Source organism: Gossypium hirsutum, chromosome D05 (genome assembly GCF_007990345.1).
Source record: "Gossypium hirsutum isolate 1008001.06 chromosome D05, Gossypium_hirsutum_v2.1, whole genome shotgun sequence".
In the NCBI taxonomy this organism is placed as follows: Eukaryota; Viridiplantae; Streptophyta; class Magnoliopsida; order Malvales; family Malvaceae; genus Gossypium; species Gossypium hirsutum.
Genome location: NC_053441.1, coordinates 16749462 through 16772312, shown reverse-complemented (window position 1 = coordinate 16772312; position 22851 = coordinate 16749462). Strand labels below are relative to the sequence as shown.

The following is a 22851-nucleotide window of genomic DNA, read 5'->3' as shown; positions in this document are numbered from 1 at the left end:
CGAACATAAATAGAGAGTGGATATCAAGCAGATATTAAGGGTCTTTTATGAAACTCTTTTAATGATTGCTGATCAGATACGGTTAGACAAACATATTCGATTGTCTACTCCTGCTGCTACCGTTATTTCTTAATTGATAGTTCTGATGTAATGTCAACACTCAATAGGAGTTAAGAGTGTAAATATAAATAACCAATTTTATAATTTACCTTTTCTTTTGATATTTTAAATAAAAACTGTAATACTAGAAGATTAAATCAAACTGTCAACACGACAATCTTACTTCAAGTATGACATTAAAAGATGCATGAGCTTAGTATGACGTTTGAGCTGCTTCAGATTAAATTAAATAAAAAAAATAGCTCACTGAAATTGAGCAGTTAATAAAATTCCATTTGGAATAAATAGTTTACATTTAACATTTGCCACAATAGCATAAATAATGGTTTGTTAGAAATCGAAACCTAAGTAGCAACACCAAAGAAAACCATATAAAATAATGATCCAAGTTATACACATGATAAATTTGGTTTTAGGCGACCATTTTGGGTTACTAATACACAATAATTTTCCTTAATTAAAATTTAGGAACTAGGATTGACTTGTATTAGAATACGCCCGAGTACCACTTAGGATGTAGCCGCCTGATCCACTCATCTGCATGCAGGGATGGGTTCTTGATGGAAGTACCTGCATGATAATCATGTTATTCTCATAAATAAAGCATTACATATTCTACAAGTTTATAAAGAGGAATAAGAAGAAGACCTGATATTCCCGTAACCAAGGTTCTGAAAGTTGCAACCCAATTGCCATTTTCTCAAGTTGTAGATTGTTCATGCATGTTGCAAGAGGCTGTATTTAGACATATAGTTTGATCGAGTTAGTTTTCTAGGGGAATGATTGGTTCCACATTTTTAACAACAGAAATACAAAAGATCGTTCAAAACTACCAACTCAATTATTAGTTTTATGGAACAAATAGAAGTCTAAACTTGGTTCCTTCCAAAATTTAGAGCAGTAACAAGGGATGAAACCAAACCTGCAGATACTGGTGATAGATTGCAAAAGGAGCTGAGTATGTTAGAAGGGGCAGCAAATCCTTAACTAAGCTCCAGGCATCCTGCTCCGGTGCAGCAATAATTAGGCTACACACACACATTGGATTTAGGATTATGGATATATATATATGGTTCTAATATTAATACAGCAATTGTTGAACTTCTGTAGATTACCTGGAGAAACCATTTTCTTTCCATGATTGAATTGCTTCTTTTGGTGCTTTTTCCCCAGCTTTTGGGGTTTTGCAAGTTTTGCCTGTGGTAGAAAGTTCATTCTCAGGAACAAGATCCGAAACACCATTCTTGGATGAAAGATGAACCTCTTCGGTGCTAACTGATAAGGATATTTTCTCCTATAAATAAAGCATCACAATACATTCAGGGTGATTCAGAAAAAAAGAATAAACTTAATCACAAGGGAGCATGACTAACATCAGATTGACTCTCCATAGTACAGACATCTTCATGTTGGCTGACTTGCTCACTGGTTTCATTTTGGACTGCACAAAGGTCATTGACTGAACACCGCAAAACTCTGAAACAAATAAGAAGAAAGAGTAAATATTGCATGGCATGATTCAAGAACATAACTCCGTATTTATACCTGAACTCCATGTAATCCTCCTTGGAAATGAGATTACAGTGCCCAGCTTTTACATGAGTTTGTAATATGATATTTCATGTAAAGTGAGGAAACTCAAAAAATAGCAGCATACCTCTTGCAAATTTCATTATTGAAGTTGAACATCCTTATTATCTCCATAGGATAGGGTTTCCCCCCAAGATAAGTATTGCACACACTACCTGTACCTGTTCACAAAAAGGTATTGTGAGACAATGGTTCCAACATTACTCTTCCATAGATACTTGAGAACATTTAAAATATTTAAAATACCACTATATTTTATTAGAAATGTTACACTGGCCGTATTCATTATAGGTCTTCTTGTTTCAGTTACAATATCAAATAACTCTTAAAAACATGTATCATACCTCCTAAACGCTCTGCCACAGCACCAATAACAAGTCCACCAACCATATCCAGGACAAGGACATCCGAGTTTGCAGTAACATTAGCCATTGATAGCAACAAAGATAAAGCATCCACTCGCAAAAATCTGAATCATAGGAAAGGAGATTACAAATTATTTCTAATCTATGTCTGCAGAAATAAATGATCAAAAACACAGTTAACACAATATGATGATTACCCGATTCGAGCTGGATATTTCTTAAAGTATGCCTCACATATACTGATACAATAGTAGTAGCAAAACACAAGTCAGCAAGCAGAGAGATAAAAACCATTTAAAAACGACATCCCGAAAAAGCAGCTCAGATATAGAATCATTGACATACCTTCTAGAAAATGGTCGTCTAAGAAGCACTCTGGGCGCATATTTCTTTTGCTTCTTAAGCCTATATTTTTCCTACAGATACAAACACAAAAACACTTACGTTACCCTTTCATTCTTTTTCTCCTCTTGCTCTTTTATTTGTGTACCAAACCAGCTTATGTTCGAGATTGTGAACCATAAATAAATGTCAGACTCTTAAGTGTGAAATTAACTAACTTGTGAGAACTGTGTTTTCTTATCGAAAGTTGCACTGTTAGCAATGAGGGCCTCAACAATTTCATTCCCCGTTGCCCCCTCTCTGCATCATAAGAGAAAAAAGCAACCAATGAAAAATATTGTACACAAAAAAGGCTATAAATAACCACAAAAAACACAAAGTCTAGCACCTCCGCATTGCATCTATATCATCACCGGTGAGGCTTTGAGCTTGATTATTATCAATTATTGCTCGGTTGTCACGGGATTCTTCTTGTAATTGACAACCTCCTTCATCTTGAACATTATTCTCTGCAAAAATACACCAAAAGAGTATCATATAGAATGAACTTGAAATCAATTAAGCCACAAAAAATAAGCTTTCAAGGAAAAAATTAAACCTTCGGTGGGTGGAATAAAGCGGGAAAGGTAAGGCTTTTCCTTTCCGCTTTCAACTTGAAACAGAGACCCAAAGGGACATCCAATCAATGGCTGCAAAGAGAATGTCTTATTCCCAATTTTCAAGGTCCTGAAACAGTTTTAAACGGCATAAAAATTAAAATTTGATAACCAGTAGAGCGAACTGTTAGGAGAAATAGGAGCTTACGAGCCGGCAGAGAGACGAGCGAAAACAAGACGATCGCCGTCGTTAATGTCGAGCAATACGCTGCAACCTTCCCAGGTTACTCTAGGATTTACAGTTGGACCCGATTCAGGTTTATTTTCGGACATGTTAGATCCTTTATTGAACAATATATTTGCTCTTATTCCGCGAGTGTTAAAAAAAATTGCACTTTACGAACCAGAATCTGAAACAACTTGAGTTCACTTAAAAGCATAAAATCTTAACGTCTAGGGTTTAAGATTAAAAAGTTCAAACCGCCACAACAGAGCAACGAGGAATGTTTTGTTTATCTTGGATCTGAATCCTTGGGCTTAGCCCAAACCGTAAAACAAAAGGAATGTTCAAAATGGACCATGAAACCGAGCCCATTTTAACAGTCCCTTGCGTTTGATGATTTTATAACATCACACTTTTGAATTATTTCAATTTCCAAACGACAGATAAAACATGAGATCAGCTGTGAAGTCAGCTTCTTGTTCCCACTCTATGAAAAACGCAGTAGTGAGAGGATGTCTCCGTAAAACATCACGACAACCGCAATCCTTGTAACTTTAGTTTTTGTTTTAGGTTTTTTTATCTATCTCCAAATGTGAGAGGGGAACATGGTCGGCCAACTCATATGAGCCAATTAACCCCCACAAGTTGCACATGGGTTTTTGTGCTAGATTTACTAACCCTCTTGCATTGTTATAGCTTCAGCATCTTAGCCATTAATTTTTTTTTTTAAATCTCTGAAGCTTGCACATGTAATTTAATATTGGGAGTTTCTTTTTTTCTTACAAAATTGGGATATTTTTCATTAATTTTTAAGATACAACAGTGTAGAACATACGTATAAACTTCTCATTACTACCCAATATAATAATAATAATAATTAAGATATAGTTCTAAATCTCATATCTGGTAAGTAATTTGTGGTCACATAATAAATGAAATATAGAACTAAAACTTAGATGTTATATATTTACTTTAAAAAGTATATTAACTACTTTTGCATTGAAAAAAAAATGAAATATATAAGGTGAATTGTATTTTAGATATTAAAATTAATATATATATTCAACTTACTTATAAACTATAACGTAGTAATGTTTCAGCTGTACTTGCAAAGAATCATTTTTTTTATTAATAACTTTCATGTGAGATTTATTAGTTGGTTTATGTTTGTTTGTTTGTTTGAAATCAAAGGTTCCCATGATAATATCCGATGAAATACTGTAGCTTTGTTTGGTTGCACACACCATTTTCTTGTGGATGACAATGGATGGTTTCTTTTCACACTAGCTCCAGGATTTGTCTAACTAAGAAGGCTAAATGGATACCAAGTTCTTGGTTATTTTCAGTTTTATATCTTTTGTTAAAAAAATTTCTCTAGTTATTCTCAATTTTGATATTAAGTAAATTGAGTCCTCTCAAAAAAATGGAATAATTTAGTCACTGCCAAATTTAAAATTAAGCATATAAAGACAATTAATGACAACATTAACTTTTTCCACCCAATTATCCTACTTTTTGGAATCAAGATCAATTTGACAGAATACGTAAACGTTGAGAGCTAAATTTATAATTATGCCAACTAAAAGTAGGATAATTTGATGGAAATTTCTAACACCATTATTAATTGTCACTAGTTGCTCACTTTCGATATTATTAGGGGCTAAATTGCTTCGGTTTTTTAGAGGGACCAATTTTGCTCAATATCACAATTAAGAATAACTAGAGAGGTCTTTTTACCTATTTTTTTTTAATTTTAAAATTTCATCATTTACCCAAATGGTAACCGTTACATTTGATAATTTAAGGGTAAACTAGATAGTTGGTCACCCAACTTTTAGAGTGTTTTCATTAATCACTAAACATTAAATTTCTAACGATGGTTAATGGTACACGCCACATCATTTTTACACTTTCATTTTGGTCACCCAACAAATATCTTTTTTAAGTATTAATTGAGGTAAAAAAATATAAGATTAAAGTAAAAAAACAGTAGAAACTAAAATGTCAAATTGTCAAATTTGTTGATACCATTGTCAAAAATTCTATTTTTTTTAATACTGAATTTTTAAATTTCAAACATCAAAACAAATTAAATAAATTGTTGAATTTTTTTTATGATCGCTTAATAATGTCAACCAATTTGTTACTGCTATAATATTGAAATTAATTAATTAAATCTCCTTCTAAAATTTAATTTAAAAAAGTGAGTTATTTGAGTTTATTTTAATTTGAAAACATAAAATAAAATTTAAAATATTAGAAGGAGATTAAATTATTTAAATTAATTAAGTTCAGTATTATAGTAACAAAACATTTGACACAATCAAGGATAAAAATTTTCAACAATTTATTTAATTGATTTTTGTGTTTTGAAATTTCAAATTTAAATATTGAAAAAAAAATAGAACTTCCGGCAAGGAAGTAAACAAGTACAATTTGACAAATTTTTAACGCATTATTTTAGTATATACCTTTTTTTACCCCAACCAATATTTAAAAAATATATTTTGTTAGTGACCAAAATGACAGTGATGTAGAAGTTAGGTGACTAAATAAAAGTGTAAACATGATGTGGCGTGTAGAGTTAACTGCTGTTAGAGATTTAACCATTGGGTGACGAAAATGAAAACGCCTTAAAGTTAGGTGACAAAATTGTAAGGATTTCATTTTGAATGACCAAAATGAAAGCGTCCTAAAAATTGGATGACTAATTAAATAGTTTACCCTTAATTTAAATTAGGCTTAAACTTTAAAATGCTACGTAAACTATATCATTTTTCCAAAGTTGGCACATAGACATTTTTATCACAATTAGTATCTAAACTATATTCTTCTATAAATTATCTAAAAAATTAATAGGTTAAATTAAAATTAGATTAAATTAAATTAAAGAATATAATTAATCAAAATTAATCAACTTGTGGTAATTTGGTAAGTTACAAACAAAATTCATAACTTACCCTTAATACTCATTATTAGAAGAATATAATTAATTAAATTTCCGAAAGTAGAATAATTAAAATTAATTAAATTAGAGCAAATAAACAAAACTTATGCGCAAAAGGTATTACATTTTCGGGGAAAAAGAGCTCGTACATGACTACTCTTGCTGAGCCCTACATTGCCAGTACTGCATACTGAACTTAGTCATCACTCATTACGAGGTACCGAAAGCAACTAGGGTTCAACACCAAAAGAACAAATAAGCTTACACCAGAACTCATCAGTTCCACGATCAACATTCTTCGTGAGTGAGTCAACTGGTGAGCCCTACTGCCTGGTTGTGAAGCATATGTGTTGACGCCTGGGGCTACCTAGTGATGGCAAGTTATATAACCTAGCCCATCCATCTTGGATTCGTTGAAAATGGGATAGAGATAGACATTTGTAGTCATCACCAGCTCAAGCCGTATTAGGTGGATATTACATGGAGCAGGTTGTTTATATTTTTTTGTGCACCGCAAGGGAAGGGACATGTCAAATTGGCAATTTAGCCAAGAGACATTGGGAAGATGCAAATTTGGCGCAGAGAGTTTCCTATTCTTTCTGTGTGTCGTATATGATGTTCTCTTTAGTTCATGCACTTTTTTCTTTTGCTAATTTTTAGAATCTCTGGATCCCACTTTCAATATTAATAATATTATTTATTATCATACACTAAATAATCTCATTATTCACCTTCCATTTCTCCCTTAATATTTTAACACAGTCCGGGCTGTTAACCTCACCATTTAATCCAAAATTATCGTTAAAAGGAAAAACGAGAACAAAAAAAACTTATGTGCTTGTTAAAAGAATACTACCATGAAAATGGATGGATCATTGACTCAAGCAGTGGTTAGCCGTTTGATGAAATCAAACTAGTTTTTGCATTCACGTCGGGATTTATATTAAGTGGTCCAAAAGTACGAAAGTAGGGGAGGGAGTTAAATCATAAAGTGAAGAAACGTAAATGCAATAAATAAGCTGAGACCCCACTCCCACCATCCTCACTGTCCCTCCTCCGTCTTTAGTCCGTATTACCCGTCTCGGATCCCTCTCCATTTCCCCACCCCCAAAAAATAAAACTACCTCGCTTCTCCAAGTTTTCTCAAAAGCTCTCATCTTTTATAAAAGAGAGCTAAATCTGCTCCTACTTTTCCTTTTTATTATCATTGTCTCCTATTGCTTTGTTTTTATTTTTATTTTTATGGCTCTCCTCACTTTCTTACCGGAACCGGCGGCCGAACCCATGAAAGTGGAACAGCCGTCCAAGCGTGGAAGAAACCCGGTGAAAAAGCAAAAGGAAAAGCAACCATCTTCATGGGACCAAATCAAGAATCTGCTCAGTTGCAAACAAATCGAAGGGTCGAAAGTTCATGACCCTTCGAAGAATAACCAGCTGCCTCATCATCACGGCTACTCGAAGCTGGGTTCCTCTTGCAAATCCATCTGTAGCTTCAACGACGTCGTTCACGGCAACACCAGGGTTGTTCACAGAGCCGACAACTCGCCTGAGAGTAGCACAGTGGGTCAAGAAACCGGGCTGCTGAGACGCAAAGCCGGGAATAGCTCGTCAACGCGGTCGTTGTCAGGGTCAACAAGAACCAACAACAGCAGCACGACTTACACGACGTCATCTTCATCAAGAGCTATGCAATTCAGGAAACTTTCTGGGTGTTACGAGTGTCGTATGATCGTTGACCCCAGCAGGTATATTAACATATAGTTTAACTCAATTTGTTTTTTTCTCATTTTTTCCAAAAAATAAAATTGGCTTCTTTACCTGAAAAAAAATGAAATGATCAGGTATCCATCCTCAAGAACAACTATATCTGCCTGCTCACAGTGCGGAGAGGTATTCCCAAAGATTGAAAGTTTGGAGCTCCATCAAGCTGTTCGCCATGCAGGTACATTAATTTCTATATCTATGGAGTACAATTTACTCTTAAGCTTATCTTCTAATTTTAGACCTTACACACAATTTTTTTCCCCAAGTACTGTACAATAATTTCGTTTAACAACAATTTTTTTTTTGAAAAACTACTATTTACTTGATTGTATGACCGCTTTTTTTAATCTTTTAATATCAATTGTTTGAACTTATTACAACACAGAAAAGCTAATTCTCCATGTTTTTCGCGTCATTTTGTCTCAACTATATTAAACTCGAAATAATCCAAAGGTATGAACTTTTTTTTTTGTCTAAAAAAGTACACATATTTTTTCTCTTTATCCGAAAGAAAACAAGTACAATATTATTAACGACCACTTATTACTGTCAAATGGTTTTACTAATTATTTCGTTACCACTTTATTTTCACTTTGCAAAATTTTGACTAATCATGTTCTCATGCTTAATTTACAACTGCTTTAACACCTATTAACTGCACCAACTGGTGTTAAATATCACAGCTGTCACTTTTAATATTTATAGTAAACGTGGTGCCTTTTCATTAGTGCAATACTATCCCTACTTGTGAGGCTAAATTTGCACGGTTTGTGAGGACCCTGACCCTACCGACCACGACAAGTCGAATTAATTTTCCCATTAATGCATTTGATTTGATGCTTTCGGTGCTGCAGTTTCGGAGTTGGGCCCAGACGATTCGGGCCGAAACATTGTGGAAATTATCTTCAAATCGAGCTGGTTAAAGAAGGACAATCCAATCTGTAAGATCGAGCGGATACTGAAAGTCCACAACACCCAACGCACCATCCAACGGTTTGAGGACTGTCGCGACGCAGTGAAAACACGTGCTCTCAACAGCACCAGAAAGAACCCCAGGTGTGCGGCTGATGGCAACGAACTCCTCCGGTTCCACTGCACCACATTGTCGTGCTCCCTCGGAGCGCGCGGCTCGTCCAGCTTGTGTGGTTCCATCCCCGGCTGCGGCGTCTGCACCATAATCAAGCAAGGGTTCCAGAAAAAAGGTGGAGGAGCCGCGGCGGCCGCAGAATTCAAAGGGGTTTGCACAACGGCTAGTAGCGGGAGGGCCCACGACTCACTTAAATGTACGGACGGACGCAGGGCCATGCTGGTTTGCCGTGTGATCGCGGGGAGGGCGAAGCGAGTGACGGAAGATGCGCCGCCGTTTGAGGAGGATAATAGCGGCGTCGCAGCGGCTGCGACTGGCTCATACGATTCTCTAGCGGCGTACGCCGGGGTCTACTCCAATCTGGAGGAGTTGGTTGTTTTCAATCCAAGGGCCATCCTTCCTTGTTTCGTAGTCATTTACAAAGCCCATGAATCTTGACTCGGCTGACAGCCAAATATCAACATCAATTTCACATAATTACCAAAATCAAACGATCCACCTTAACCGTGTACATATATTTTGATCTTACGTCGTGGCACATGAGATCAAAGCCTCGGTTTGTTTTGTTCTTCTTCTTTTCTTTTTTTTTTTTATTAAATAAATTGGATTTTAATGTTTGTTACCGCATGCATGGCTGATAAATCTAAAAATTTAATTTTGTTGGATGAATGTTTAAATTAAAGGCATTGAAATCATTGATTGCTCGTTTATGATGAAGACAGGTAGGCATTATGTGTAAGAAATTTACATAGCAAATAGCAAGGGGAAATTTCTATTTACCTTTTGTTTTTGGAGGGGGTTGTCATCTTCAATGCGCACCTTTCACCGTCAATTCGCTCACCTACAACATTGTGCTTTCTTAGTGGAGCAGTGGTACCATAAATAATTCGTATAATAACACCCATGCCATATTTTACCCCACAATCTAATTAAAGTAGTATCTACCACCACACAAAATGGGGATAATTTGGATGTATATATCATTTTAAGATTCTTTTAAGTCAACGAGATTTTAATTTAAAAATAGAATCACAAAATTTCCAGAGCTTCAATGAATTCAAGATTATCTCGAATTAAAACGAAAGGAAGATGATTTTGAAGGGAGTTGGAGCAGAATTATGAACACTCGCCCACCCACCCACCCACGTGAGATTATCTTGGAATAATTGCAAAGGGGAAGTGCGAAGATCTTGGTGGACTTTTGACCATGCAACTAAACCAACTAGAGGCCAAGGCAACCTGCCTGGCTGAGACGAGGACTGAAGGGTGGATGAAATCATGAAGGGTTTCTGTAACAAAGTACAATGTGGGCATTTTATAATTTCAGCAGACATCATTGCATATGCACATTCATTGCTTTCTTCTTGTTTCAAGTGTTTGGATTTTATATTATAATGTTTTGGTTTAAATTATACTAAAATACTATACGACTTCCCTAAACCGTATTACTTAATTAATGCAATCTTTGTTGAGATTACTGAAAAATCTTGCACCATATTAAAAACTATATTTTAAGTTTCGGGTCATCCATGCTTTAGTCATAGGAAGTTTCTTAACAGTCAAAATCAAATCTAATTTCAATGTAAAGTTTGCTAATATCGACGGGTTCGTTTTATTTTCAATGAAAAATATTTCATCGCAATATTAGAAATTATTATCCTTTTATGATTCCATCGTAACCAAACACCAATGGAAATGCCACCAGGCTGGCTCTATCGAATAGTCGATGATTGCTCAAGGTTCCTAATCAAAATAGTTGGTGAAAGATACCATTAAGCTTAAATAGAGTAAATTGGTTTTATATTTGATGAATTCAAGATTTATTTCTTAATATTGTTCATAGATATGAATTTGAGTCGAATTGTTAGGTCATGAAAGAAAAAAATAAAGAGAGAAAAATGAACTATGAGAGCATTAAAATTGATATTGATACTCTTTGATGTATAAATCGATTATAGTTTTAAGGTTATGAAAAGAGTAAAAACGATAATTAATAGGCTTAACCTAAAAGGATGCCTCATGCTTTTTTATCCTTACCTCCCTTTTACTTCTCATATGACAATGCTCTTAGCCGTGGAACTCAAGATGCCTTGGAATTGGTTTGACTTCCTGCTTTTTTTGTTTGCTCCTTTGGTCTTGTTTTGACAGTGTTAGGTTTTATCTCCATTTGATCCTTGGAGACGTCAAGTTTCTTTTGCTTCCTTGCCAATTTGTCCTTAACAACTCCTTCTTTTGCTATTAGTTGTGTATTAGACATTTTTATAATATAAATTTTTTGGACCTTCACTTTTGGCAAGTCAATCACAGTTTTAGGGTTATGGAAACTTAAAAGGATTCTTCATAAAACTTTGTATGCTTACTTCTCTCTTACTTCTCATATGACAATCCTCTTTGCCTTAGGATTGATTCATCCTCTTGCTTTGTTCACTTGCTCTTTTTATCCTATTTTGACCATGTCAAGTTTTGTCTCAGCTTTGTCCCCGACAGTGTTAGGGTCTTTTCGCCCCTTTCCCATCCGTCCTTAACAGGTCATTTTTGTTGTTATTTTCTATTAGCTGTGTATTACATTTTTAATAATAATTTTTTGGTCCTTCAATTTTGGGCTTTGTGGTAATAGGGTAAGATATAGGACATGGATTTGAATATTTAAATTCGAGTTTTTCTATATATAATTGTGCTGTGTGAATCTTCAGTCTCAACATAGGTGATAAGGTGATAAGAATGAATTTGTATTTTTATTTATACTATACGTGTAAATATATTGTATTTGTAAAAGTACTATAACATTTAAAAGAAAAAAATTACTAATTATCAGGCCGGTAGCTCAATTGTGATTTGTTTGCCAGCAACGTCTATAATAGTTTCGGAATTGCTTCTGCAAATGACATAAAACTCAAACAGACTACCCACACTATGATTTGGAATTATATTCAACTTAATAATATTATTATTAGTATTAATAAATAGGCTATGGATAAATTTAATTAAGGATGGTGTAGGTTGAATAAAAATGCGAGATGGGTTTAACCTAACACCAAAATTAAAAATAAAATAAAATTCATAATCTCATGGACATGCAAGCTGATAAGCAGGTGACACCATATTATGTTTAAAGTATATTATATCGATTGAATTCAAAACTATAACAATTGCAACATTAATTATTAAGAAGGAAAACAGGGTGTAGAAGTTTGTTGGTTAAACACCCGTTCAAGTCCTAATAATATAGTACATGAGTCATGATGAATGGTACAGTTCTAAGTTCTATCTTTTAAGTTTCAGTTGTCAAATTTTGCAACCAAGTAAAGCGTTTCCATTGTTACATGAGAGAAAAGGGTGGTTGCCTTTTTACCCAACATGCTGATGTTTTAGCAGGTTCTCGACGCCATATCCAGTCCATCAAGCAGGTTGGGCCAACTAAGCTTAAAGGTCAACCCATAAACCTGAGTTCAGTTCCTCTAAAGGCAACGACCGAAATATGGTCGGGTAGAGGTCCAATTAGCCTGCAATTAAATAAGAAAATCTGTTGAATTCTGATGTAAAAACAAAAATCTCTTCTGTTGCGTTGTGTTCATTTTTCCACTTTAAACAGCAATGTGGTAAACCTCATGATTGCTTCACTTGTTAGTTTAAGATGTCAGTGTCAGACACAATGATGTTTGTCTTAAACAAATCCTTATCCTAGCCTTCCACAGATCCATTGTTAATGATGTCATCTCCTGTTATTATATTCCCTGTGATTGGTCCATGTACGGGATGATTTTATCTTTGTTAGGACCACAAATTGTTCGCTTAAAAAATCTCATTAACTGATTTAGTTTATTTAGCTTTACACACGTGTCAATAATCAATGAAATTATCATTGCTTTGCTAATACAGGCCGCCAAACAACATGAAAACATGGTACAATTTTTATGTCTGGCTCCATCACTTTGGATGAAGATAAGAATTTGTGAGGGGGAAAAGATTTAGCTTAAAATTTGAACGACGGGTTTCAAGTGCTTGGTCCATTATAAATATGTAATGACAGTGAAAGTGAACCAATGTAATGGCAGGCAGAGACAGTATTATTCAAGTATATGAGATTAATAGTAATACCTTCTATATAGGCCCCAGAAATGTTCATTTCATCATAGGTTAAACATCCTTTTCTAGGGTTTTTTTTTAATGGAACAATGAGGGTCACTCATTATTCACCAGCAATATTCTAATTTATACTTTACAAGTTCATTGCATGGATTGACTTACTTCAGACTATAAATTTCTTTTAATATAGAGTGGGCAATAATATACATACATTTAATATAAATTAACCCAATACTCTTTTAGCACCAAAAATGAAAATTCGGATGCATTTTATTGAAATAAACAACTAATAATTACTTAGAAAAATAATATATTTGAATAGAAGAAATGATTTTTCTACGCTTGCAGAACCTAATTTAAGTAAATTTATTATATTTAATCTAATACAATAAGTGATTTAAATTACACCTTACTATAGCAGTTTTATTTTTATAATTAAAGTTATAAATCACTCACCTCTAAGATATTAAATCTATTACACTGATAACTGTTGATACTTCGCAAGACACTTTCAACACTTACCTCAACATATTTCAATATTTTCTATTTGAGTTATTTTTGCCTTTTACCGAAGAATATACTTACATGTATTTATATATAGTATATTGGATTGCTGTTTCTAGTTGAAGATAACCAATCAAATTAGTGGTATAAATAAACTACATATCGAGGACAGGTGAAGCCCAATACGAAATGATTTGAGCATATGGTCTTTATTACCAACCATCTTTTCTTTTTTTGCCTTCAAAATATGCTATTTGAGCCTTCCAAAACAGAATAAAAACACGTAAGATTCTATTGAAAACCTCGATCTTTCTATATCTTCACACATGATAGCAATTACACTTCCCGGAGGGCATCTAGCTAGTAAAGTTCAATTACTTCGTATTTACAAGATGCGCATTCCACCAAGTGACAGCTTCGTTATTCAAGTAAGAGGCAGCAGCACCCAAACCCTACACCAACACCCAACCCTTGAGCCTCAACCCACTTCTCTCTCTTCCAAGCTAAACTTCTCTGCAATGAAGCTCTTTAATCGGTTCCGCAAGATCCTTGTGCGGCTCTTGTTTTCTCTTCCTTCCGCTGGATCTTCTGGCACGTCGAGTGTGGCTCCCAAGCAAAAGAACTGCGATTGGTTCGAGCCACCCAAGACTTCGTGCAGCTCATCGTATTACTCGTCCCACTCGCATTACACCGAGGCCATTTCTGATTGTATTGAGTTCTTCAACAAGTCATCGCAAGAGGGGAGTTTGGATGGTCCAAAATCTGATGTTTCGGTTTGATTATATAATATATATACCTTTGTTACTCAAAACGTTAAATTATAAATCTTGGGTGTAACAGTACTCTCCTTCATTATATTTTCTTCTCTTTTCCTTCGGTCATCATTTTGTTAATACAGTTTCCTCAAAGCACTTGATTGGTCTCTTCCTTCTTGGGGTGTTGGTTCTTTTGTATGTACAAATAATCTAAAAATATGTATACGTTTGTTTATTTAATCATTACCTGGACTAAACATTTTAATGGGCTAATTGGGCTTCTTCTTTCCATAGAGGAAAAATCAATTATGTTTTTTAATTATTTTATCAGTTGAGCGTAAAGGCTTCAAGCCCAAAGCAATTAATTGATCCTATAATCCAAGTCTCATCGAGTCGACAAGTGGCATGAGGCGATTAAGCAATATGACCTTGACAAATGTCAAACAATAAGACTAACAAAGAAGCTGAAAATATAGTGCAACGGCAGGGCAAGGACATCCAAATGTACTAGTCCCCACGAGCACCCGACCCATTGCTTCAAGGTACAAAGGAAGACGGAGGCCTTAATCTCATGCATGAACACAATATTATTGCCTTTCTTGCCTCTATCAAAGTATTCTGCCGCATAATTATTTGCAAGCCTCGTTCATATTTAAGCCAGAATCTTTTTGATTCATCGTCTCAAAATAAATGAAACATAAATAAAATTGTGAACTTAACGAACAGAAACAAACAACACTCAATAAATTAGCGTGAATTGTGATATACAAGTTGCTTATATCTTATGAATTCTAAAAATGTAAACGGAACTTGAGTCCAACCTAAATTCGGAAAACTAACTGTGGTGGCAATGGATGAAGGCTTGTATTTTATTTAAGTGCAAAAGATGCTTAAAAGAATTTGTTGCAAAGCTTCTTGCACCTGAGACATCGTATAAAAACTTTGTAATAGAGTAGAATTGGGCTTGTTGTACAAGTAGCTACAAAATCCAAGTATGACACCACAATAGATCAACCTTATAGTAGTGTTGATACTAGAGAAAATGGTGGTGTCTTAGGACGGTTCACCCCATCCGAGACATGGACGGGGGAAGAGCTGAATGGTAATCGGAGATACTCGATTTTAGGTAATGTTTGAGATAAACTGGAGGAGTACGGAGGGCCTTTAGTTAGGAAGTTGCCTCTTTGGCTCATCAGGGTTCTAGCTCAAGTTTCAGTGTATGCAGGAATTTTACTGTTCTTTAACTTCGTTTCGGGTAAGGTAAGCCTTTTTGCAATAACAAAAAGATCTCTTCTTGGTGTTTTCTCAGATAAACTCCATGATGAGCTACCCATCCATTGAGGCTTTCTCCTCTCTCGAGGTTCTATCCTATATTGAATCTTAACCAATAAGTACACTTTATTTTTTTATGTCCAACACAACTCTAATTTTTGCTACTTGATTTTTTATTTTCGTCACCCTGGTTATGATTTCTACTATTGCCTGATTCAAAACCTCAAACTGTTAATATCAGACTAATAATACAAAATGTCTTACTAATCATTTCCCACATACCCAATGGAGTCCTTGAAATGATACTTTATTAATATTGGATTAAGCTTTCTATTTGTATTTGTTTTTTGTTTCGAGGGAACTGGTTTGCATGTTATTTCTATGTCCTACATTTTTTTGCTTCAAATTGACCAATAATTAAGCAAATAACATAACTAGGGGGATTTGAAAGAAAGATGCTTTTATAATAGAACAAAAGAAGGAAGAAAAGGTTAAGTCTAAACATACACAATTAGCCATTTTTAAATCTTTTCACTATTAAGAGGTGATAATGAAGCAATGGACATTAAAATACCCTTTTCTTACTAATTATCTTATCAGGCAGTGTCTCATTATATTTCATACAGTTGAAAGAATAAAATAGAGTTTACTATGCATCGTATGTGGAAGAGAGCTTCTAATTCAGACGCGTTCGTCGCAAGGTAACTGCAAAGGCAATGGTCTACAAACACGAAATCTATCACTGCTTTCCTCATAAATGGATGAAAGATGTGTTAGAAAATTGATTTAAAAAATAGTGCTTTTAGGCACAATGAATGTTTAAATTTTTTTTCTAGTGATATTTATAGTAATAAACCCTAATTAAATTATTACTTGTACTTTATGCGAAATAACCTAAGTTGTTTCCTAATATTCTACCAAACGATCTTCTCTGCTATCCTCAAATCTCGAATTGCTTTGAATATGGACTCAAACAAAATGAACTGAACATATAGATTCAAAACTTTTATTAACTTTTACTGGAAAAGTTAATTTCTTTATGTGAGAACTAGATTAAACATCCCAAAAAAATTTCGATTTGACATGTGGCATTATTTTGATAACAAATACAGTGAATTGATGAGAAAATTTAAAAAATGAGTTAGATAAAGTAACCTTATGGAAACACAATTGATAATTGAGATGAAAAATTATGAAAATAATTTTAGAAATGAAATGTGATAAAAGGACTAGATCTCAAATTTCGAAAAGTTGGAGTAAAATGATATTCGACCAAAAAGGAAAATAAGAATTTTTATTGGTTGTTTGACTTGAGAGTAAATTGGAATATGAATTAGTGAGATGAAAATCACCTTTGAGATCAAATTAGAAATATTTGATAGTATAGAGATTAAATTGTAAATTTAGTAATTTTATCGAAAAAGGATAATGATATGATTTTTATCGAAAAAGGATAATGATATGATTTTTAGTACCCAAAGAGGTTACCAAGTATTAAATGAGAATTTTGGAATTTTGGTTTGATTAATGATGAATTATTGTAAAAGAATTGAGCATTGAGGCAAAAATGGGTAAAAGAGAGTATTTTTATCATTTCAGACTATATTATAATTGATTTATAATATTAAATTGATGTTAAATTATTGAAATTGAATTTATTGAAAAATGAATTAGCGAGAATGATTAGAAATATGAAGTTACGAAAAATTAATTAAATTGGGTGTTTGAAAAACATACGAAGACTCAAAGCGTAAATATTTTACAAAAGGATATTTTGGACTTTTGACAAGAGATTGAATTTTTATTTTAATTAAGAATAATTTGTAGATCACCCAACAAATCAAGTTTCAATTTTTTTCTTACTCCTTGCAGGATTGGATGTTGGTAAACTTGAGGAATGCTTTTGGCTTAGAATATCAGGATGTGATGTGGCAATCTCTCTTTAGTATTATCTACGGGAAGCTTTGGAAACAAAGGAATCTCATGATTTTTCAAGGGATCCCTTGTGATGCTGCCAATATTATACAATCATGTGGTGTTAGATGAGTTATATTGAGTCAAAGCCTTGCAGACTTGGTGGATCTATGAGTAATCGATGTGCAACTTGTAGGTGGATCCCACCACTTACTGGTTCTATTAAAATAAATGTTGATGGTGCCCGCAATCCGTCTTTAGGCCTTGCATCTTCGACAACAGTGACAAGAGATGAACATGGTAGATGGCTTTGGGGGATTGGGAGAAATATTGGAAGATGTAAGGTTAAAAAACCGAACTTTGGGCTATTTATGACGACCTTGATCTTGCATGGGGATTTTAATTGGAAGGAGGTTATTCTTGAAACTGATTATGCTCAGACTATTAAAGGTATTCATAGGGGTTTTAAAGGAAAATAAAATAGAGACTTGATATTACATATCCAATAATTATGCAGGTGTAATTGGCAAGTGGTCATTAAGCGGATTCCAAGAGAAACAAATTTTGCCTTCCATATCTTGGCAGATCTAATGAAAGGGTTTTCACTTGGGTTCCGTGTGTCTCATGATGCCTCTACTAAAGTTGCTTATCAGCTCCGACTAGATAATATTTCTATAATTCTAATGTTGTTGTAATTGATTCTATTTTTCTATAAAAAAAATCAAGTTTCAACTTCTTCTTCTTCTTCTTATGTTTAAAGAAGTGTATATATATGTATGTGTGTGATTGGTGGGGCATGACTTTCACTATGGCCGTTTAGGCCATAGAATTAGAAAGCTCGATTGGCTTTTTGTTTAAGGGGTCATTCGGCCATTAAGAAAAAGAAAAGAAAAATTATATGTTGATTCGAGGGGGGAAGCAAGAGAGTGCTCTTTCCCTTCCCGCTAACTTTTCCTATTTTTCTTAAACTTAAGTAAAATTCAACCCAAAAATCAAGTGGAGAATCAATTTTTAAATTTAGTTCTTTAATTCATTGCACAATTTCAAGTTTAGGATTTATGGGAAAGAGAAAATTTAAATTAAGGAGAAAAAGCTTTTATTGATAAGAAATTGTATTTTTTTTAATATTGAGTTCTATTGTATGAGAGAATTTGGGAGTCTTGTATGTTAATATTTGATTGAATTTTGGTGTAGTAAAAATGACGAAATGATGAGAAATGAAACTTCTAAACTACTGTGAGAATGATTTTAAGTGGATGGAGACTTGATTTTTGAGAAAATGTATAAGAGGTAAGTACTATTGGATATTCATACTTGCCTATATTAACAATTTTACGTTTTAGGTTTAGGGTTACATCGAGCAAGTGAAGGGACTGATTAAATTTATATAATTAGGACTTAAATAATTTGTAATTAAGTTCAGACTCTTTATCTATTAATTACAACATTATTTAATCATGGAATGATTAATATGCAAAAATTAAGCTCCCGTGTCACTTAACGAGCTTGTTTTTAAGCAATTTAAGTGATTTTTAGTAATTTAGCTTAATTTTGGTTTTTACAATTGAATAAGTGTAAATATCTCCTTTTCCTTATTTTTGTGATCCAAATTGGCCAATTATGTCATTGGGGGCCCTAATGGTTGATTGAGTGTTGTAAGAGCTTGTTTGTGGCCTGAACTTAAGCTAAAACATCACCAAAGGCAAGGGTATCACGACATCGAAGTATGGAAGTTGCAACACCTCAGACATGCCTAAAATGAAGAGAACGAAGACCACCTACAGTGGTATTGTGGCATCCTCTTTGAGTATCATGATATCCAATATCAAGGAAACCCCCATTTGGGGACTATCAGTGATATCGCAATATCCGAGCCCGACGTGACAAAAAATGATTGTAGGGGTAATTTTTGTTCAACACCTACACCAATCAAAATTAAACGTTTAGAGGCATTTTGGTCCAAAATTTTGAGTTGTAATCAACTGTTTAAAGTCATTTTTGGCTGAGTGAAAGGGGGACTCCTTTTGATTTAGTTTTTATCAACTTTTCCTTAGTTTTAGGTTAGGGTTAGGTTAGATTTTTTTTCTTTTTCTTTTCATTTTTAGTTTAAGTTTTCTTGTTTCTTTTTAGGTTAGATCTTAGTGTGACAATTTTCTTTCTTCCTTATTGTTAAATATTTTGTAAATAAGGATGAACAAACTCTTGAGTTTCAATTGATGAAATCAATTGAATAAGCATTTTCTTAAACCCTCTATTTTCATTTTATGCTTACAATATGTTGGATGCTTACAATAAAATGCTCATTTGGATTCTGAGTTAGAGTATGTGCTAAATTTTTTGGATGGTTGGTTGATTAGTTGTTTGCTAGCTTAAGTTAGTGTCTATACTTAATTGATTGGTTGTTCGGTTATATCAGAATGCTTAATACGTTAGAATTGACGCCTCTAGCGGAAAATCTAGATAAACAAGACCGAGAGGAGAGTTTATCCTTAGATAGTTTGATATAATTGTGCCGAGTAGTGAGATTGAGAGGTAATCTATATGCCTAGGTGAGATCGAGAGGTAATCTTAGGTGATAACTTTTAGTCTAAGATGAGACTGAGAGGAGATTCCTAGCTAAGGGTGATCAACAATATAATCAGTGTAGGTTCATTAGTTTAATAGCACTCAACTAATTAATCGACCATCGTTTAATCATTTACATTATCTAAAACAATAGGAAGAAGTTTTAGCTTAGTTATTTTATTTAATAGGTTAATTTTAGTTAATAAACAATTTAAAGTTGAGTTTGCACTAATAATTTCTTATTCGATTAGATTAGTAATTACTCACTTGGAAATCCTTGGGATATTCGAGTGTCCCATTGACACTACAAATATTACAACTGACACTGTACGCTTGCAATTAATACCACACTTTTAAATTGCTTTGTAAAATTGTTTGTTTTCTATGCACGCGCACGTGCGGGTTAGTCATTCTACTAAAGTACCATGATTGAACTTTCCCTATTACAAAAGCAACTTAATAAGTGCTTATTATCTAATGATATTGTCATAAGTGTGTTACCATCATGGGATATCCTTAATCTCTTTGGATTAAATTTGTTTATCAGATATGATTTTATTTGATCTTATAATAACTATTACACCTTCTTTCATGAAAAAAGCAATTACTAACAAATAGTAATTAAATTATTTGTGTTAAACAAATGATCCATGACCACGTTACTTTGTCATTTATCATGTAATGTTAATGAGTGAACACCATCTACCCTTTATTGGGATATAAATTTCACTATTGTAAATGAAACTACGTCATACAGAAGTCGTATACCTAACGTACCAATTTTTGAGTCTTTAGTTATTTAAATTCAAACCTCTAATACTTCAAAGTATACAAGTAACACACACATAGTTACTTATTTAGGATTGAGGTAAGTTACATTAAAAACATCACAAGTGAATTAATCTATAAATTGATCTAGAACTAATTTTACTTGTATCTAGAATTATTAGAATCAATATTGACAATTATATTTATGTTTCTATCTTCTGAAATTAACCACTTTGATACTCGAAACAAGGTATCTACTTATTTAGATTTGATAGACAACATAATAATCCTTTAACTAATTTGCTCAATTTCAATTTATCATATTATAAACCTTTAAGATTACCTATTGATACAAGTTATCTGTTTGTATTACTATTCAATCACGTAATAAAATTTAATTTTAGTTAAATATTAAGTAATCAAGGAGTTAATATTTACGAATAAAAAAAGCGACCAACAAATTTTCAGTAATTAATGCTGACTCTGCACTCTCCAAATTGTTAGTGCTTCCTCCATTCAATACTACTAATAAATGCTTTGTTATCGTTGGGACAGTAATCCCCAGTAATCCTACGCATTCCATCAGTAGTGGGGTCAAAAAACATATTTCCGACACACCATATATATATATAATCCAAGAATCACTTGTAATTAAAGACAAAAGGTAGCGAGAAACATATGTATCTTCACTATAATTAAAGCCCAAGTAGTTACAACCATGCCTTATATTGTGATTCGTTATTATGATCATCACATTCTTATTATATAATTTACTACGAGTTTGAAGCACGACAGGCTGATGAAGAGGAGTTTTAGGCTATGGGCATTTGTGTCTGCCGCCATGGGTGGTCATGTCACGGTAGCAAGGACACACATCATAGTTATCGTAGGTGCCCGGAGGAACACATTTGCAACGAGAACAACATGTCCCACATGCTCTCTTGCAAAGGTTAGGCCTTGACGATAACTTGCATCTCTCAGCACAAGCCCTACCGCAATCTAATTAAACCATAAACATATGCAACAATATCACATACTTAAAACTTAAATAATAACCGAATTGTTATTATTATAAGATGAAGAAGTAGGTTATGATGATTACCTATTTTCTTATCATTGAAAGAGTTCTCCTCCACCATGTTCTCGATCACCTGTAAACTTACTACAAGTGAGCCCACAGTCTGAAACTTCATTCAATGGTGACTGTAAGCACATAATTTAGAAATGCTAGTACTTTCACTTACCAGTGGATCGGATGACTCAGCAAAGCGAAGTAAAAACAGAGAAAGAAGCAGGGAAGTCAAAAGAGACTTGAAGATGGCCATTTGCAGTTGGATTTCAAAAACAACAGCTAACTTGTAAAACCACAAGTAGGTGGGTAGATCCACACGGCCTGGCCTGGTATTTATAGCAAGAGAAAGGATTGAATATTAAGCGGTAGTGAAAAAGTTTTGTTGGTTTCTCACCAAAGTTATAGCCTTAAAAGGAAAGGTATCACACTAGTGGATCAATACGCATGGTGTGAGTTGTGTGTAAACATGGCATGGCAGAGTGATGAAACAAAAAAGGGTAGATCAACATACATCATGTACAATATATTCCATTCTCGACAAGATTATACTAATAATATCAACATATCAAACTTGTGTTTCGCTTTGAATTTTTCAACACATTCCCTTACGGGTTCCAACGTTGATGTCAAGTCATGTGAAGAAAAACTCTCAGACAAGATTTCTTTTTTTCCCCAAATAACACGACGCCCATGTGGAATGTCGTCTAAATAAAACTTCAGTTATTACTTGCTTGATCGTTCAAGAATCTCATTGTTTTAGGGGATGTCTTGTTCGCATGAATTGGTTCAATTCAATCTGTAAGCTGTCACATTTTTCTTCCACACTTTTTTCGTAATTATATGACATTAACAACTACTATAATAATGTGATTCATTTTTAT

The 22851-nt window shown here is 33.8% G+C and overlaps 4 protein-coding genes across 4 annotated transcripts; 2 read left to right on the top strand and 2 right to left on the bottom strand.

The window, feature by feature from the left end:
- Positions 1-372: 372 nt before the first annotated feature.
- On the bottom strand, positions 373-3501 carry LOC107905504 (tRNA (adenine(58)-N(1))-methyltransferase non-catalytic subunit trm6). The gene is made up of 13 exons (XM_016832164.2): positions 3222-3501; positions 3016-3143; positions 2806-2926; positions 2636-2717; positions 2421-2491; positions 2273-2314; positions 2055-2179; positions 1778-1871; positions 1494-1596; positions 1236-1414; positions 1043-1148; positions 769-855; positions 373-690 (listed from the first exon to the last, which is right to left on the bottom strand). The coding sequence occupies exons 1-13, from the start codon at positions 3344-3346 to the stop codon at positions 592-594; spliced, it is 1362 nt and encodes a 453-aa protein (XP_016687653.1). The 5' UTR covers positions 3347-3501; the 3' UTR covers positions 373-591.
- Positions 3502-7089: 3588 nt separating this feature from the next.
- Positions 7090-9661, top strand: LOC107905505 (uncharacterized). The gene is made up of 3 exons (XM_016832165.2): positions 7090-7928; positions 8025-8125; positions 8802-9661. The coding sequence occupies exons 1-3, from the start codon at positions 7426-7428 to the stop codon at positions 9470-9472; spliced, it is 1275 nt and encodes a 424-aa protein (XP_016687654.2). The 5' UTR covers positions 7090-7425; the 3' UTR covers positions 9473-9661.
- A 4179-nt stretch (positions 9662-13840) lies between these two features.
- Positions 13841-14552, top strand: LOC107903177 (uncharacterized). The gene has a single exon (XM_016829218.2). It carries the CDS (start codon positions 13951-13953, stop codon positions 14401-14403), a length of 453 nt encoding a protein of 150 aa, XP_016684707.1. The 5' UTR covers positions 13841-13950; the 3' UTR covers positions 14404-14552.
- Positions 14553-21526: 6974 nt separating this feature from the next.
- On the bottom strand, positions 21527-22584 carry LOC107903178 (gibberellin-regulated protein 1). The gene is made up of 3 exons (XM_016829219.2): positions 22143-22584; positions 22001-22049; positions 21527-21897 (listed from the first exon to the last, which is right to left on the bottom strand). Exons 1-3 carry the CDS (start codon positions 22221-22223, stop codon positions 21716-21718), a joined length of 312 nt encoding a protein of 103 aa, XP_016684708.1. The 5' UTR covers positions 22224-22584; the 3' UTR covers positions 21527-21715.
- Positions 22585-22851: the final 267 nt, after the last annotated feature.